The 18661-nt window shown below is 43.3% G+C and overlaps 3 protein-coding genes across 5 annotated transcripts; all 3 read right to left on the bottom strand.

Annotated features, from left to right (window-relative positions):
* Nucleotides 1-7628: 7628 nt before the first annotated feature.
* Nucleotides 7629-11128, bottom strand: fj (four-jointed box kinase). The gene has a single exon (XM_017159472.3). It carries the CDS (start codon nt 9858-9860, stop codon nt 8097-8099), a length of 1764 nt encoding a protein of 587 aa, XP_017014961.3. The 5' UTR covers nt 9861-11128; the 3' UTR covers nt 7629-8096.
* Nucleotides 11129-11484: 356 nt separating this feature from the next.
* On the bottom strand, nt 11485-12536 carry LOC123003460 (uncharacterized). Of its 3 annotated transcripts, none has more exons than XM_070214124.1 (4): nt 12364-12536; nt 11935-12249; nt 11685-11874; nt 11485-11591 (listed from the first exon to the last, which is right to left on the bottom strand). In XM_070214124.1, exons 1-3 carry the CDS (start codon nt 12433-12435, stop codon nt 11689-11691), a joined length of 573 nt encoding a protein of 190 aa, XP_070070225.1. In that variant the 5' UTR covers nt 12436-12536; the 3' UTR covers nt 11485-11591; nt 11685-11688. The 3 variants fall into 3 exon arrangements, with proteins under 3 accessions (XP_070070225.1, XP_044251965.1, XP_070070224.1); XM_070214123.1 differs by having other exon boundaries at nt 11552-11595; XM_044396030.2 differs by having other exon boundaries at nt 11508-11874.
* A 667-nt stretch (nt 12537-13203) lies between these two features.
* Nucleotides 13204-14840, bottom strand: LOC123003420 (uncharacterized). The gene is made up of 3 exons (XM_044395936.1): nt 14769-14840; nt 14318-14632; nt 13204-13404 (listed from the first exon to the last, which is right to left on the bottom strand). Exons 1-3 carry the CDS (start codon nt 14838-14840, stop codon nt 13204-13206), a joined length of 588 nt encoding a protein of 195 aa, XP_044251871.1.
* Nucleotides 14841-18661: the final 3821 nt, after the last annotated feature.

Raw genomic sequence — 18661 nt, 5'->3', positions numbered from 1 at the left:
GGGCAAACATTTTCGGGGATTTCGTAGAGATATACCTAAGAGACTGCCCCGAGATTAGCCGTTGCCGACCCACAAACTCCAACGAAATCCAATGAACCGAGCGAGCTAAAGTCAAGTGCTAGAAAGGAGATGATCAACTGTCGTTAAAAGATTTATTGCACCTCGGCATTCCTGCGATGTATTCCTCTTTCGGCCTTTCTGACTTTCAGGCTTTCTGACTTTCTGGCTTTCTGGCTCTTCAGGCCTGGCCTATAAAAACCGGGCAACAAAAACAGCTTGAACTTTCGACACCTTTTCGCGGCTGTGAAGAAATGTGAGCTTTGTGTGTGTTCTGAATTGGTTTTGCCTTTATTTATTTCCACTCGATTTTAATTGCCAGCCACGAACCTGCTGAACTTTCGAGCCAAGTGTAGGGTTACCGATATTAACGGCTTTCGAGCCGGCCCAAATGCATTTGCCACAGCCCAGGGTCGAGATGAAGTAATTAAGTCTAGAACAACAGTTCCAGTCCGCCAATCAGATGGGACAAGATGGCCAAAAAGATCTGGAGATCGGGTCATTAGCAAAACCGGACGACTCTCCGTCGTTCTTTCTTTCTTTTCTTTTTGTGATTTGGTGATCAACCCTTTCGCCAGCGAAATAGACCAATCAGGGGGCGATTTGGCCATCGAGTGGCGCCCTCCCTTCGGCTCATGAATAACGCTTTAATTGAGTTACCAAGCTGGTCAAACATTTGGACCCGGCGGTCCCGGTAATTTGACAGCTCAGTGATATTAACGCGATTTGACAGCGACAATGATGTGTGTTGTGTGCTGTGTGTCTGTGTGCTCGAATCAAACAAGACAAATAAACCGACGATCTGCGCTCTGCCTTTTGTCAACCATCCATCAAAAAAGGCAGCGAAAAACACCGAACACCGAAGAACCGAAAAAAAGAAGAGGAGAGGAGAGGAGCAGAACTGCCCCATCCATGTATTGTCAATGAAACTGGTTTTGTGTTAACATCATTCCGTCACTCAAGCCGCGTTTTGGTCCACTCTGGGCCAAATACGCACTGGCGGCTGGCTTGCAGACGGCATCGGCATCGACATCGGCGGTAAACGCACCGCAGCGATGCGCTTCGAAGATAATAACCAATATGCAACAGCAACAACCACGCGGCGGCAACACCAACAACCTGTGTAACGACCACGCCAACACCAAACACTGAGCAAAGGCACTGGGAGAAAAAGTCACTAATGGTCAGTGCAAAAAAAGAAACACATTAGATGAAATACGAATGAGTGAAGAAAAATAAACTACCGAACTTTAAATGGAATATTACTGGTTTTTTAATCACAACTTTTTTAAGACTGAAGGATTCGAACTCTCTTTCCCAAGCCAAGGATGCAATTGTTGCATGCAAAAGTCACAATGAAAAAAAAAAACATTTTAGCTGATATTGAAGAAAAATATACTACCGATCTTCCAATGGCATATATTTTTTATTTTATGATTTTAGGCTGAGAAATTCAAACTCTCTTTCTCAAGCCAAAGTAGGTATTTTATATGCCTTTCGTGGTATTTTATATTATCTTATCTTAGCGTTATCTTAGAGGATTACTACTATTTCTACCAAAGCTAAACAAATATCACAATCATTTCTCCCAGTACACAAGCAAATCCAAGACAAACAGGCTCGGGCACAAACAGAGAAAAAGATATGTGGCTAGGGAATGCAACAAACGAGTGAAAACTAATGGAAAATAATGGAAAAATATATTTACAATAGGCAGAGCCCAAAGAACCGCTAAGGAGAACTCGAGGAAAGAGGAAAATCTTATAAAGATTTGAGTGACAGTAAAATGAAATGACAAAAGGAGAGGGAAGGAGAAGGCTGGGGCCTTCTTCCAGTGACAAACATTAGAAAGCTAATGAAAGTTAACCGCAGATACAAAATAACAAAGAAATATCCACACAAAGAGATATTTATATAGTGAGATCCACAGATACCGATGCTGATGGTTGTGTGTAGCCCCGGATAGTTGGAGTATCTCCGAATGGTTTGTTATTATTATTTTTAGATTCGGGATCTGGGCGATGTGATAAATCGATTGGGGCACTGTTTGAAGGTTACTCTCAGCCGCAGCCTCAGCTTCAGCCACTTTGCATGCGATATTTGCATTTGCATTTGTTGTGCGACTCAATTAGAATATATAGTTTGGTTAGGGGTTCTACGGAGGCAGGGAGCAGGAGGCAGGGGGCGGGGGGCAGTTGGTCGGGGGCACTGACTGCACACAGCGTTCGCCCACGCGAATCTTGCAGCCATGCGAAACTGGAACTGCAACTGCAACTCAGAATCGTCGGCCAAACGGCGCCAGCAACGCAGATGTGTTTGTGTGAGAAAATCCGAGCTTAGAACAGAACCGTTCAGATATATTTCGCCTTACAGTGGTCAGCCCTGCAGAGAAAATTAAGAAATAAATTGGGGAAACAGCATTAATATAAATGCAAATAAAAAATAAATTTTCATATTTTTTTCAAATTTTTTTTAGGTAATAGAACGTAGATATAATTGTTAGAATGAACTCCATTAAACTCCACTAAAATTATTTTATGGTTTCCTTCTAGAAATAAAGTTAATATAATAAATTCATAATAACACTCATCTATCAAGATACCCATCTATGAAAAAGAGCTAAGTTAAGAATGGATAATAGATTTATTGCGCCTTTAAATGTATTCAAAATAAATGGTTGTCTTTTACTGGCTAGCCCTCACTGTACCTGCTGTGTGAATTATTTTAGAGACCCGCAACATGCAATAAAAGACGTTTAAGTGAACATTAAAGCTAACATCGTCCATTGGCCAATGCAATTACGGGGCTTTTGTCGCCGTCTCGAAAATGTCGGCGGAGGGGGAGTAATTACCCCAGAACGTATCTATCTACGGCTGAAAATCTATCATAAACAATCTATAAATTTTCATTATGCAGATCGCGGCGATGGCAATTGCTTGTAGTTCTGAAGGTCAGCCAGTCGGCAGTCAATTACATGGATTGGGGTGCGACCCAAACAACTAATTAAACAGATCCATGATCGCTGATTGTAATTGAAAGAGCAACAAACGGCCCAAATTGACGGGGGGTCCGCAGAGCTTCCAGAGCCCAGAGAGCCCACTTCTGCGATTGAGTTTTAGTTGTAGTTGCCTCAAAGTTCGGAAACGGGAACGGGAAAGGGAATTTTCCCCATTACCAAACATGGGTTGCATCTATTCCTGGGTCGGTTTTATGGGCCTGGCCACGCCTCTGCTTCATCATATGCATTTGCACAGATTACTAATCGACTCTTTGTCTTCATTTGATGGCTTCGGGTTTTAATTATTCGAGAAATGGTTTTCCAAAACAGACCACAGGCCGCAGATGAGATGAGAGCCCGCATATCTTAAACGTTCCGTTGTGTTGCGATGGTGTCTCGAGCCCATTTTCAGGTGTCTGTTAATTTGTTTCTCCCCCCTTTCCAGATCTCGGGGTCTCCACCGCCCGTTGGGACTGCCTTAAACTCGTCTGCGTCCGTAGTTGACCCTCTTCGTCTTTGTTTAACAACAAATGCTTGACTTGGGCCAAGGTGTTAAAGCTTGTCTCCGCTCTCCGGGCCTCAGCGCGTTTTGAGTTTCCATTTTATTTTTTCATATTTCTTTTTTTCGGGGTTTGGGGTTTTGAGAACCGCTTTCCTTCCTAGACTAGTTCGGCTCGTAGGCTTGATAATTTATGATATTCGAATGGTTTCTATGAAATGCTTCATGGAGCCCAGGCCCAGCATCAGCGATTGCCTTAGATTCGGGCCAAGGCATGTCGGATTCGGTTAGATGGGCAGCGGAATTGGCTCGGAGGAGGGTCGCTGGCCGAGATGCATGCATTTATAATTCAATCACGAGCAATTAACTAGGAAAATGCAGAGAAAATGTACGCATAGCCAGGCGAAGAACAAAAGACTTAGGCAACAAACTTGAAATTTCATTACTTTGCATAACCGCCCCTCCTCTGCCCCCTCCTCATCCCTTTGTCTTTCTCTCTCTTTCTTGTGCGTTTTTGACAAATTTGTTTGAAAATTTCCAAATTGAAAAGATTCATTCATCAGCGGGCTGCTCGCATCATCATCATCAAGGTAGGCAGGCAGTCGGAAAGGCAGGCAGGCAGAAGCTGGGCTCAGGCTATGTTTAATGGATTCCAACAGCCTGTTGTCTGTCTTTGGGTTTTGGCTTTGCTTTTTCGGTGTATACACCTCTGCTGCTGCTGCTGCTGGGATGAAGCTCAAAGGTCCCATGTGCGATCTGACCCATTGTCGTTATAAATTAGCGCAATCAATCAACTCACTTCACCTGATTCGGCCGAAGAAGCGAGAGGGCAGCACAACAAAAAGATTCCAGACTCCAGATTTCAGTTTTCTGTTTTCAGTTTCGAGACTTTAGAAAACAGGTTACCGGAGATGCAGATAGATAGGGCCCAGCCAGGCCAATGCCATGTCAGATAGATCAGAACAAACCCAGACAAATTTCGGCACTTCGTCAATGTCAAAACGACGGAATCATTGACCAGTTTTGTTAAATTAATCAGCGAAATCGTTTAATGGTTTCAAAGTCTCAGCGCTGCGAGCGAGTGACTAAAATCAAAAGTTATGTTTTAGCTGGAAATGTTCACTCTCTCGTTTGCCTATCAGGCTATCAGACTATCGACCTTTCATCTCTTTCTTCTCACCGAGCCAATGTTAACAAGAGGAGACTCCCAAGAAAAGGCAGTTAAGCATCGCTCCGCCGATCCCCATCCCTCGATGTTTTTCAGGTGTAAAATGAAAGAAGGTTTTTCATCAGATCCCAAAAGTGCCGACCATAAATTTCAGCTGGAAACCTTTTTCCATATAATTTTCCCCATGCCCCCGAGGGTTGCACTTAGCCGAGAAGAAAAGCGATTCGACTCAGAACTCTCCCTTTCTTTTCCATTTTCCAGTGCTATTGTCAGGATTATGGCATGATGTGATTCAGTTCGATTCGATTTGCCGGCTCAGGGCTTTCTTTTTACGAGTGGGAAATGTTTTATTTTGTATTGCAGCTCATCGGCACAATGTATCGCATTATGCTCACCACAAAGGAGTTGACTGTTCGGGGCTCCTGCTATATGATTCCATCGCGCTGGTGCATTGATTTTTTATATATACTTCTTACGTAGCTGCAGGTGCGGAAGCAATTTGTTTAGAATTTTCGCTGTAAACGCACCAGCAACTGCTACAAGTTGCTGAGAGGCACTGCGGACATTAAATAAAAGCGAAAAGAGTAAACACACAACACGAGAAAATATTGCATGCAACAACGCGGCCGAGCTCCATACCATACTATACTATACTATATAGTATGTATGGAGTTCGGCCGCCAGTGCTTGTGAGCATACAAATATGCAAATTATTGTGCACACAGCGACCACGCCAACAGCCAACAACCAACAACCGGCGGACAACGACAACAGCAAGGAGGAACTGGCAGATTTGTTTGCCCTGCCAGGCAGTCAAGAAAAAACTGAGGCAACGACTTGATCGCCGAGCAACTAGCTAGGATGTATTGGCCTGGCCCGAGTTAACATACGGCTGAAATATATGGGCCTGAACTTGAAATTTTTATAGTCGGAAATTAGTTGGAAGGAGTGTGTGTACAAGTAGTTTCGGAATATCTTATATGCTAATCACTTTTACGCCCTACAAACATTTTGGCTTGGGGAAATTCAAAACATTTTTTTGCCCCCATTTAAAAAACTGTGTCTCCCCATTACTTTTATTATTTCTTGTAATACATCAATTTTTCTAGTGTTACTGGTATGATCTCTAATTATCTATTTCAATAAACAGATAAAGGAACTTCAAACTTTCTTATAAATACTTACGTTTTTAAACCTCAGACCAAGTCTATTGATATAATGATTTTAAGTAACTATCTTAAGATCGCTGTTACCTTGATCTATATTTTGCCTTCGCCCCCACAGAATATTTATGGATAATCCACTTTACACAACCGAATCTTTATTCTACTGAGCTAGTTGTGAATACAATTAATTTTTAGGATCTCTTAGCCTGGAATCCAGATGAATGAAGTAAAGCCTTTTCCGCATATAACCCCCGTAGAGCCCATTAAAGTGCTCATATAGGTTATATATCGATCATATCGATGGGTTCTGTAAAGAATTCAAGCTTTTCTGTCACTTCGCCTGCGAGAGGCAATTAGAAGTGGGGGATTAGCATTAGTGGCATTACGATTTACGGGGCCCTCGGGCGCTTTACGATCCAATCGTAAAGCGTTTTGGTTTCATTCGCCAGTATTAATAAGTTCATAAAGCCGGTCCGTGGATGTTGATGTTGCCACATTTGTTTGGCGTTTGCAGTTTTTTGGGCCATAAACCGTGTAAACTGTAAAATGTAAACAAAGACGCGGTTGGTGGGCGCACAGATCTGCGAGACTTGGCGTTGTTCTTGTCTCAGGTTGCTCTATCTCGGCTCCTACGTTCTTCCGTCCATCTCAATTATATTGTTTTATTATGGTTTCATTCTGGACCGGAGAGGCCCCATCTGAAGTCACTGCAAGCTACATTGTACGACCTGGAGCTGTTGGAACCGAAAAGGTAAGACGATATTCGAAAATGAGTTCTGCGGCCGGGCATGAAGCGGAGAACGTGTTAAAGTCACAAGTTCCCTAACACGTCTTTAGGTTATTTGATATATTTATTAAACTAGCCGAACGCTGCGCTCTTTCACTCTGCTGGAGATACTTTATCTGCCGCATCCGAAACGGGTTATCAAAATATCTATGCTCAGCTGAGGCGTGAGTTGATTAACTCTCGGTTGAGCCACATTTTTTGGTAGTTAGCTTGGCCTTAGCACACGGGGATAACTATCTAGCACTCCCGGCCGCATCCGAAGCCGAAGCCCCAGCCCCACTTGGTTCATTTCGTTTTTATTTACGTGAACTACTCTGGTGTCCAATAAAATATACGCAGCGAAATCAGATGCAAAACGTGCGACAGGGAGGCAAGAGATTCTCAGCATCTTGTCGCTGAGACACGCGGACGCACTTAATGAGCAGCGATCTTAAATCTTAAAGTCAGACAGGAGAGGAGGGAGCAGGGGCTTGGGTTCTTCGATGGAGACGTTGTATCCACAAGAGCGTGTATCTCGGGCCCCGCATGCCAGTATGCCAGTATCGCAGTATCCCAGTGTGTGTGTCCGTGTGGAAAGTATCTGGAACTGGCTCTGGCGGGGCTTCATCTTTCTGCACTCGAGAATCTGGAGATCGGTGGAGCCAAGAGAACCTGAGAGAGAGGCAGCTCTCAAATGCTTATGAAGATATTATGAAAAGCAGCACACAAGATTCGGTGTGCGAGTGTGTGTATCTGTGCCTCTGGAAGTGGAGCCTGCATTATGTGGCAAGTTCCGTCTCCATCTCCATCTCACCTGCAAAAAAAGATCAATGACAATTTATTGTCATGACTATGTAAGTTCTCACAGGCGCAGGCGTGCTCAGATGGCCAGATACTCGTGTATCTGCATCTGCATCTGCATCTGTTGGATGCTTTTCCATATTTCAAAGTGACATTCGACTGGCGGATTCGGATTTTGTTCGGTATATTTGTGGTTTATTGGTTGTAAAGGTAAAATGAAATCTACTTAGGCTTACGTTCCTTAGACAAATATCACACACATTGTTAACGCTAGCTTAGTTTATACAGATACGTTTAGGTTTAGGTTTAGGTTTACGTTTACGGAATAGGTAAGCTTAATACTCGTGGATAGAGTCTGGCATTTACAAGTTAGGTATTTTGGTGGATCACCCTTTAATACTCGGATCTCCCTTTTGGGGCAGTGGCGTAGGCAGGGAGGTAAACTACTTAAGAATATTAATTTTCAAAGACAATTTTTGGATATCAAAATTAAAGGATAACATTTTCTAAGACCCCCCTCGATGATAAAGGCTCCCCCCGTCCGCCTAAGCCACTGACCCCTTGACTACTGCTATCCCGATCCAGATGAAGATGCACCCTCTGCTTATCAGTCGTGTTTGGGCGGTGGAGCTGGGTCTTCATTAGCTTCCCTGGCACTTCTGCACCTGACCCAGCACCCGGTCGATGCGCTCCACCAGGATCTTCACCGACTTGTCCGGCAGCGACGGCAGAACGTCCCGCACTCCGGCGCTCGTCGTCCGCTCGAAGAGGTCGCGCAGCCGCCGTCCCGCTCCCGCCGCCCGCAGGCGACGCAGTGCCTCAATGGTGGGCCGCCGAAAGACGCAGAGGTTGTCCAGCAGGAGGCTGTGGTACGCCTCGTACTTCTTCAGCAGCCGGTAGCCGTGCAGCAGGCCGCTCTCGTTGTCCAGGAAGACGAGCAGCTGCGAGGCGGACTGGCGGGCCAGGTTGTGCGCCGGCGCGGCCATGATGTCGGCGTTCCATTGGAAGTTGTACAGGTTATTAACCACCCGATCGAGGTTCGCGATCAGGTAATCGAAGACGATTAAATCGGACCATTGTGCCAATTCAATTAGTCGCTGCACCAGCGCTCCGTTGCCTGTTGCTCTTAACGTTGCCGTTCCTGTTCCTGTCTCCTCAATCGCGTTTGATTGATGAGCGGAGCCGGGCGAACTGGCAGCCCCCAACCGCTTGAGTAATCCCTGTGTCTGCTGCGTTCCCGGCTGCGATTGCTGCATGTGCCGCGTCAGGTTGTAGACGTCGTGCCTGTTGAGGTGCCGCTCCAAGGGCTGGAAGGGCTGAGGGATGCCGGCCGGCTCCAAATCGGAGAGCCAGCGGGTCAGCACCACCGGCCGGTGCTCCTTCCACTGGGCCTGCGAGATGTCCCCGAGGGCGGCGGCCCAACTGAACGTACTGGTGTCCACCACGGTGGCGGCACTGGGCGCCAGATTGCTGATGTTCAGCAGCTGGCCCAGGTAGTAGCTGAAGATCTCGCCCTGGATCTGGTCCGTGTTCTGGCGGTAGCGGGCACAGGCCCTCGTTCCGTCCGCGAACACCACCAGGCGGTTCTGCATCCTCCCGCAACCCTGCTCCAGGCGCACCACTCGTCCCTGCTCGCCCACGAAGCGCTCCCAGGCCAGTTGGTCCTGCGAGGCGAATCCCTTGGGCAGCGACTGCTCCACAATGGGTCCCCAGAAGACGTTGTCCTCGATGAGGCCCGCTGGCTGATCGCTCGAAGATTGGCTAACTGGCGCAGGACGAACTGTCTCCGGCGGCTGAAGCATTAGCCTCTCTGGCAGCTTCTTGGACAGCCTCCTCTCCGGTCCCTTGCGATATCGCCCACTGGCGGTGCGCTGGACATGGAACTCCTTGATGCTGCCGTCGTCGGTGTCCAGCTTCTTCACCACCATCGAGTCGGGGGCATTTTTGTCCTGCTCCAGATGAAAGGCATTGCGGAACACCTGCTCGGCACTCAGCTCGGCCTCGTACGCAGCCGCCTCCTTGATGAACTCGACGCGGTAGCTGCTCACCAGCGGCTCCGCGGCGGGGGTGTCGGTGTCGGAGGAGAAGGAGTTCAGGTCCTGGTGACTCTTCAGGTCGTACTCATACGTGATCCAGGCCAGTATACTGCCGACGACGAAGGCGACCAAGGCCCAAAGTATGAATTTGCGTACCCTCAGCGAATGGCGCATCATGTGGGAGGCCTCGTTGGGATTGGGTCTGGAAACGCTATTGGAGTTGGAACTGGAACTGGGATTATCCCGGTTCTCCGGCGCTGCTATCACGCTGCAGGTGAGTTGCTGCTGCTGCTGCTGCTGCGGTAACTGCTGTGCTTGCTGTTGTTTCTGTTGCTGTTGTCCCGCTTCCAAAAGCTTGATGTCGTTCATTTTGCCGGTCGCGGCAAAGATCCCGATTCCTAGTTCTTCCCTGTTGAAGCCCAGACCTCAGGCTCAAAGTTCAAGCCGCTCATGGAGGGCGGGGAATTCCAGGGGGTGGTGCAGCGGTGCAATGGAGCCTTTGCAAAATCGTGAAATTAATTTCTGTCTTTGTTTAATAAATATCGGCGGTGGGTTCTTGGCTGCTCCTCACTGGCGACTCGGGGACCGGTTCGAATTTTTCCTCTACGATTTCCACAATTGAAATTGAAACAAAAACCCAGAAACGTGCTCCTCCTGCTTTGGCTCCTTGATCGCTCGCTGATCGTCGCTCGTTTATTTATTTTTATACTTTCCGCTGGACCGTGTTTTTTCGCTTTTTTCGGGTTCGAGTTCGGTTTAGCTTTGGGTTTGGGTTTATCGATCTATTTTCTGCACGATCACTTGCTGTAATTTTTTATTATACATTTTTGTTGGCCGTTTGTTTGTTTGTTTGCTGGCGTTGTAAGCCCGGCGGTTTAATATTTTGCGGGATGGCTGTATGGCTGTATGGCTATTTGGCCGTGTGGCTGGCCGGCTTGCCCTTCAGCCGAACGAACAGTTTCTCTTTTTGTTTTTAATTTCTGGATTTGTGCAGTTGGCGATTTCGGTGCGCCGATAAAAGCAATTTCGTGGCTTTGAGCTATTTGCCACACCAGCTATATATTCGATATACACGAGACACACTCACACTTTGGCACTCTGGTGGGTTCGCACTCGAATTCCCAGATTCCCGATTCGCCCCGATAATTGCCCGCGCAGAGCAAAGAACGCGACAAGTTTGTGTGCTCGCTGGGCAAACAGGGAGAAGACAGAGTCCTAGGCTCCGCTTTTTAGGCTTTATCAATTTAATTTCTTGTCTCGCACCTCGGCCACTCCAACTCTGCAGCACTCGGGGCACCTTCGACTCGCTTTTATTTCGCCAGGTTTTATTTTACTTGATTTTATTTTATTTTATTTTGCTTCGTATTTTATTTTAGGCTTTTTGTCCGCATTCGATCGTCGTCGCTGCGCACCGAACGATGTGAGGAATTTTTATGCCTCTGCCTTGTTTATTTCGCTGTCTATATGTTTTCACTCCTCGTCCCGAGTCTCGTTTTCAGCTCGAACGCGTGTTTAGATTGTCGCACTGTATCTGAATCGGAGCTTAAGGTGTTGTATCTGTATCTTTGTACTTTTGTATTTGACGGATGTGCGCCTGCGTACCGCTCGCTTCGAGATTCGCTGACAAACTGGCGACCAAGCGGCTCTCGCCGGGCTTAGTTAAAGCCACACGGCCGAGTCGATTTGGCCCTCTCCCTCTCTCGGTTTTAGCCCGGATCCTTCGCTTATTGCCGGTTTTGAGTTGAGTGAAACCACTGCGCTCTCTGAATTCAAGCTGCTCTCTGTCTACACGGCCTCCCTCTCTCTCTGGCTTGAAGTAACCAAATAAAATTAAACCCAAAACAAGAAAAATTATTTTTAATGTGACTTTTAATTATTGAGACCGCCTTTGGGTGTGTCTAGAAAAGTGCCGAGATCATAATAATTTTAATTGAAGAAAAGAAGTGAAAATCGTTCTATTGTGTTGGTGCTTAACATTTATTTAGTGGATCTATTCGTAATTGGTGTTCTGGGAAAATAGTTGTAAATTTTTAGTTTTATATTCCTTGGTGTGTCATCGATTTCGTTATAATTTGTCAGCTTCCAATTTAGTAATAGATTCTGCCTTTAAACAAATTAATAGGGATTTTATTTAGAAAGTTATCTTTTGAGTTAAAATTTTCTACGTCGATAAATTGATAATTTGAATATTACGTTTTTATAGTAACGGTTTTTTATACTCGGAATAATTGGCAATTTCATAAAAGCCACCTGAGAGCTTGACCTCGAGTCCTAGCTGGTTGTTGGCATAAATCTTTCCTCTAAAAGTGTAGTTAGCCTCGGGAAGGTATTGAGGTGCTTCTTTCCAGTCGATATGCAATCGATTCACTGAGTATGTGGTGTTCTGAAGGAAAGTATAAATAATTAAAAGATGCTTTTGATCTGAAAACAAACTAGAACTTACCTTTTGGAAGGGACATTTCTCGGGAAAATTAACTGCTGCCCGCCGTAGTGCAAGGTAGTATATTCCCTGCAAGGATCGTGTTTCGGTATGCTTTTTCAGTTGACAAAACTCCAATCTAAGATTCTTTATACGCGTAACCTTTTTATGACCATTGTTGAAAAGATCCACCTCACAAACTGCTACCATTTTGTCAGCTGCCTTCTGGTCACCAATGGTCACAAATACGTTTAGTGCCAGTCGCGAATAAAGCTGACATTCGCTTTTTGAAAAGACATTGTTTCTTAATGAACATTCTATGCTGTTGAAAACTATTTGCTGGAATAGGAAATATTTCAAAATTAATTCTGAATAAATACAGCTCAACAAGAACTTTATTAGAACTAATGATTAAATATAAATATTTCAAATATGCTTTATATATAATATTACCTTTTTCGAATCCCCGACGGCGAGTGAAATCCACACAAAAAGAGCACAAAAGAGGTAGTAGCTTCGAAACATTTTACGAACTAATGTCTAGAACGGCTGTATTATTCCATAAAGTATTTGCCATGGAACATTTAAATGGGTCACTTAAACAGCAGATCAGACTATAGCCGAAATTGTCAGAACCTATTCAACTGAATCGATCTATTATTTTTGAGATACACGTGCTTGTGTTTTGACATGTCCATGTAGATACTTATGTATATTTACTCGCAAGAAAGGAGATCTTGATTTTCACTCAATTCACCTGAGAAACCAAAACACCTTTTGGAGAAATCCCTGAGAGAGGGAGATAGAGAGAAAGAGAGCCCATTCTAACAGAGGGTTTTTAGAGTGCGTCTTGCTGTTGCCTCTGTTGATTTTTATACTCAATGCGGCACATTTGTTGCGCCACGAACTAGAATTCCAATCGAAGTTTGCGGAACGAGGGTCTGACTTCCGGAAATAATGGATCCTTAAGTACAAAACTTAAATTAAATTTGGCAGCTTAGATTTCACCATAAAGGTTATAAAAAATCTTGATGGTATGTTGCAGAAATCCCAAACGACTTTTTCTTAAATATTCAAAAACTTGAAAATTGCTCATGATGAAAAACTACTTCTATAAATGACAAACTGTCAAAATATAACATATGAAGATTAAGCTAATCTTGAAATGTTACCATAACAAGTTTGTTTCACTTTGTTTTAATGTGCTTGAATTTAGGTACACACACTCTCAAAAATTTGAATATTTTAAAGAGTGTTAAATAAAATTCCCCTTGTTTTTATTCTGTTGGTAGTTTAAATAACAAGTTTACACAGCAACGGTTTTTTATAAACGGAATAATTGGCAATTTCATAAAGGCCACCTGTGAGCTTGACCTCAAGTCCTAGCTGACGGTTTGCATAAATCTTTCCTCTAAAAGTGTAGTTAGTCTCGGGAAGGTATTGCGGTACTTCTTTCCAGTCGATATACAATCGATTCACCGAATATGAAGTGTTCTGAACGAAAGTGACAATAATTATATTTAATAGATAACACTGTGCAGCATTTTTAGTGCTTTTTAAATTTACCTCGATGGATGCTATATTTTTGGATTCGTTACGAATTCCCAAGTTAAACTGCGTTTTCCAAAAAGTTCCCCGACGCAAGGATTCTTAGCAAAAGGACCTCAAAGTTCGAAAAATGCTGAAATTGGCCAACTTTGCGGAGCTCTCAGAGGCAAATGGATGCATAGCTTGGTTCGAAGTTAAAGTTTTTTAAAAGATACACCCTTTATCTTTTAAACCCCATACTTAAAAAATTTTTAAGATTTTTTTTAAGGCAGAAACAAATTCTAGAAAACATAGTCAAAAAACATAAAAATATACAGCTGCGGTCAAAATGGTAGTAGTGTTGCCGCCCTGTGTATTTAAAAGTTTGTTGTTGTAATTGATCTTTTCCTGGTAATATTGTATTGATTATAATTTTACTATTAGACTAATTGGATAAGAAAAAATTACAACATCAAACTTTTAAAAACACAAGGCGGCGACACTGCTACTATTTAGACCGCAGCTGTATGTTTTTCAGTTTTTTGACTATGTTTTTTGGAATTTATTTCTGCCTTAAAAAAAATCCTAAAATTATTTTATGTATGGGGTTTGAAAGATAAAGGGTGTATCTTTTAAAAAACTTTAACTTCGAACCAAGCTATGCATCCATTTGCCTCTGAGAGCTCCGCAAAGTTGGCCAATTTCAGCATTTTTCGAACTTTGAGGTCCTTTTACTAAGAATCCTTGCGTCGGGGAACTCTTTGGAAAACGCAGTTTAACTTGGGAATTCGTAACGAATCCAAAAATATAGCATTCATCGAGGTTAATTTTTGATGCTGCATAGTGTAATTAAAAGATTGGAAAACAAAATACAACTTACTTTTTGGAAGGGACATTTGTCAGGAAAATTACCTACAGACCTACGTAGTGCGAGGTAGTGTACTCCCAGCATAGAGCGTGTTTCGGTATGCTTCTTCAGTTGACAAAAATCCAATCTTAGATTCTTTATACGCGTAACCTTTATCTTCCCTTGGGTGAATAAATCCACTTCGCAAACTCCAACCATTTTGTCAGCTGCCTTTTGCTCATTAATTTTAAAAAACACGTTTAGTGCCAGTCGCGAATACAGGTGGCAGTCGATTTTAGAAAAGACATTGTTTTTCAAAGAACATTCTATGCTGTTGAACACTATTTGCTGCGAAAAATAATTTTTTTAAAATATTAATTTACTGATAACTTTAATAAAAGTAAAGATAAGTGAAACCAAAGTATTGAAAATGTCCAAATATGGTCTATTAAAGAAAAAATAATGTATTTTATATGAAAACAACCTTTCTCGATTCCCCGACGGGGAGTGAAAGCCACACGAAAAGAGCCCAAAAGTGGTAGTAGCTTCGATACATTTTAGGAACTAAATTCTCGAACGGCTGTATTATTCCATAACGTATTTGCAATGAAACACTTAAATGGGTAATTTCAACAGCAGATCAGATTATAGTCGAAATTATCAGAACCTATTCAGCTGAATCGATCAATTTTCATTGAAATACACGTGCTTGTGTTTTGACATGTTCAAGTAGATACTCGTGTATATTTACCTTCAAGAGAGGCGATCTTGATTTTCACTCAATTCACCTGAGATAGAAAAACACCTTTTGGAGAAATCTCTGAGAGAGGGAGATAGAGAGGGAGAGCGCTTTCTGCGGGAGCCTTCTTAGAGTGCGTCTTGTTGTTGCCTCTGTTGATTTTTATGCTCAACGCGGCACATTTGCTGCGCCACATTAAGAAACTAGAATTCCCCTCGAAGATTTCGAAACGAGGGGGCAAGAGAGGGTTACAATTAAGATTACGTTGTGGGGAAGCCGCTTACGAGGACTTTGAGGCACTTCCTCCCGGAAAAAATAGATCCTTAAATATAAAATAAACTTTTAGTAATTTTTGCAATTTAAACTTTACTATGTTATATAGGTTAACTAAACCAAACTTGAATGTGACTCAAGGTGTGAATCTATTTATGTAGAATAGTTAAATATTAGCTGATTGTCAAATATTAAGTTGCAGAAAACCCAAATCGCTTTCTATAAAATATTCAAAAACTTGAAAGTTACTCATGATGAAAAACTTCTTCTATAAATGACAAATTGTCAAAATAAAACATATGGAAATTTAGCTAAGCGTGAAATTTTATAAAAACAAACTTTGCTTTAGCTTATTTTAATGGGTTTGAATTTAAATCATCAGACACTCAAAAAGTTGAATATTTTAGAGAGTGTTAAATAAAATTACCCGGAAATCCAATGTCTTTATAAGAGCTTGTGATCTGTGAAAAATAGAGAGGAAGAGAAGAGCCTTCCTCTTCAGGATTATCATCATCATTCCGGTGAAACAAAACGAAGAAGGAAGAGCATTTCATGAACGAACAAAATACCCAAGGAGCGAACGAAGCAGAAGAACGAAGCCAGAAAGGAGAGAAGAACTCAAGAAAGAATGCGACAGTTAAGAACCGACATTTCGATATCCCCTATTATTTTATAGTCCTTTAGACAAGTGAGTTAGAATGTAATGGATTAAATGCAAAACGCTATCAAGTTTCCTTAATAAATCTCAATACCTAAACTACCCATATCAGTTCCACTTCCCCTGATTAACTTGACACTTTTAGAGATCAGCTCTTTATCGTTTATGGCCTGGAACTTATAATTTTACAGCTAAAAGCCCATTACTTCTAACATTCACCCATAAAACTGATACGAAGCGCTCTTAGAGTGATGGGAAAATTATATCTATTGACTATGTAAAGGGCACGAATATTATAAATTTTAAAAGCCCCAGAAACGCTCTGTATTGATATGCTAAATAAATATTTTAATCAATTTCGATCGGTATTTGTACCCTAAATCCATATACCTTCGCCTCGCCAGGAATAGGGGGTATGAAAACAGTTGGAAAAAATATGATCAAGGAATGTAGACATAACTTGACAGCGTGTTTAGAGAATTTCTACTCGGGCCCGAGGACAGAGTCGCGATCTGAGAAGACTCCGCTCCGAAGAAGACTCGGGAGAATCGGGAAGACGAGGCGACGGCGAAACGAAGATAACAACAACTTGGGGCCGCTGCATTCTTCAGTGTCTGCGTAAGAGAGAGAGAGAGAGTGAGCTAGTGAGAGATCCCACCGGGCTTTTGACTCAGAATTGGGCTCACGATTTTTCGGGTGCAGTTTAATTTAATAAAGTGAGAGCATGTTCGGGCCTAATTGAATTTGCAGAGCAGGCGCACCGATCAAACCAGAAATCTGCGCTCTTATTCGCCAGCAAACAAAGCATAAAATCCAATGGATGAGGAAATTCCCATTCGCCAACCCACAATGCACAAGTTAATTATGCGCCAGTCGAATTTGATGTCTTTCTGAAAGGCTTTTAAGTGGGATTTTGTTTGGGAATCGAACATTATCAGACGAGCGCCATCAATTGGGAATTTCGCCGCTAAGAGTTGACTCGGTTTCCATTTTGATTTGTCGCTATTTTTGTGTCTTTTTTTATTTGCCATATGCCCCGCAGTAATGTGTCTGTTGAAATCGTCAGTTTAAGTCAAATTAATTAACATTAATTTTTGTGGCTCGTTTCGAGGCATGAAATCAACCGGGTGGCTGAGCTCCGCTGAGCCCCAGCTCTTTTCTTTGGATGTGTGTAAAATTAATGTCGGTTTTGATGATAAATTGGAACTCGTTGGGGCTTTGTTTTATAGATTTCATTTCTGACTCCGACTGACTGACTCTTGCCAATATGGTGGGAACTAAGGAACCGCTGGTGGTCGCTTGGGGAGCAGCGCGTTATAGTTATGCCTTGGCCAGCGCCGGGCCCAGAGGTTAATCGAATTAAACAAATACCTGACAGAGAGCTGAACTCTTTGAAAAATGATCTATTATGGGACGGCCGTGTAACTGTGCCCTGTCTTCTCTGATTGCCTGTTGATGGCTGCCCCGGCCGAGTTCGTTGCCTAAGTCTTTCGTTGTGGGAAACACACACAGGCGAACGCCAGAGACACTTTGCGGCGGCTCAGCTCTCGTTTTAATTATTTGCAGGCTGCGTATAAATTTCAAGCAAAACAAACGGGCAAAGAACCACCAAAAAGTGAGGTAAAGAAACGGGGAAACACACTGAAAGCAAAATCAATTTGAGCCAAAGATTACGGGTTGCAGATGAAAAATGATTTGGTCAAAGGTGAGCAGAGAATGAAAATAACTTGTTGAATTTACAATGGGGCATTGACTATATTTCCAAAATTTTACACTTGATTGCATTAGTTTTTTAATGGTTTTCTAAGGAAATGTCTTTCAAGATTAATATAATATATTACATTTTATCAAGTCAATTGAAAAATTAATTTGAAGTCAATGATATTTTTTCAGTGCAGGTACAGAAACGGAAAGCATTTCTCGAAGTTTGTTAAGCGCAAATTCCAGGGATGTTTGCAGTGCGCAACAATTTGGAACATTTTGTTGAACACAAGAGGAGCAAACAGAGAGCAGCCAGCGGAAAAATGAGGTAAAAAAGCCTCGGACATCGCCTTGTGGTTAACGAAAGTGAACTGTGAAGGACATGAGACACGGGCTGGAGCCCCGCCCCCTCCGTCTGCCCGCCGTTTGGACTGGACAGTCGGAAACTGGATGGAACTCGAGTGTTAGCTGCCTTTGTTTGCTCTGCTAGATTCCAGACCACTCATCCTAGACCCAGACGCTGGCGTCGTCGCTGACGATGACGACTTGGACGACCTCAAGAGGCAGGAACTCACTCACTGCACCCAGTATCTCCTGTGGCTGCGGTATCTCCTGGCACCTCGCCCTGGGATATCGTCACGGGCCGTCAGCGCCTCCATCTCCATCCACACAGATCCTAGTCCCTGGTCCCAGCCGCACTTGAGCCCCGGCATCAGCCGCATCATCCAGCGTCATAGTCACAGTCGCAGTCACATCCATATCCACATCCCCATCATCGCCACTTGCCACGGACTGTGGCTGCGACCTCGACTGTCGCGCCATCAACTTGGATGGGGTCTGTTCAAGCCTCTCTGCAGACAGCAGGAGACACAGTGGTTCCAGGGATGCTGATAAATATATACAGACTGCTCGAATAAAGTCCTGAGACTGTTTCTTACTAGGTACTTTATTGATTTATTTAATTTATAAAGTCAAATGAAATCAAATTAAAAAAATAAAAACTAAA

This window comes from Drosophila takahashii, chromosome 2R (genome assembly GCF_030179915.1).
Source record: "Drosophila takahashii strain IR98-3 E-12201 chromosome 2R, DtakHiC1v2, whole genome shotgun sequence".
In the NCBI taxonomy this organism is placed as follows: Eukaryota; Metazoa; Arthropoda; class Insecta; order Diptera; family Drosophilidae; genus Drosophila; species Drosophila takahashii.
Note: the sequence above shows the minus strand (reverse complement) of the source record. Positions and strands in the feature narration are given on the sequence as shown.

Coding starts and splice junctions, on each gene's coding strand:
- fj (XM_017159472.3), bottom strand. CDS start 9,860: ATGAACGACATCAAGCTTTTGGAAGCGGGACAACAGCAACAGAAACAA.
- LOC123003460 (XM_070214124.1), bottom strand. CDS start 12,435: ATGTTTCGAAGCTACTACCTCTTTTGTGCTCTTTTTGTGTGGATTTCA. Junction 12,250..12,363: donor CCGTCGGGGATTCGAAAAAG/GTAATATTATAT, acceptor TTCCTATTCCAG/CAAATAGTTTTCAACAGCAT. Junction 11,875..11,934: donor AGAAATGTCCCTTCCAAAAG/GTAAGTTCTAGT, acceptor ACTTTCCTTCAG/AACACCACATACTCAGTGAA.
- LOC123003420 (XM_044395936.1), bottom strand. CDS start 14,840: ATGTATCGAAGCTACTACCACTTTTGGGCTCTTTTCGTGTGGCTTTCA. Junction 14,633..14,768: donor CCGTCGGGGAATCGAGAAAG/GTTGTTTTCATA, acceptor TATTTTTCGCAG/CAAATAGTGTTCAACAGCAT. Junction 13,405..14,317: donor ACAAATGTCCCTTCCAAAAA/GTAAGTTGTATT, acceptor ACTTTCGTTCAG/AACACTTCATATTCGGTGAA.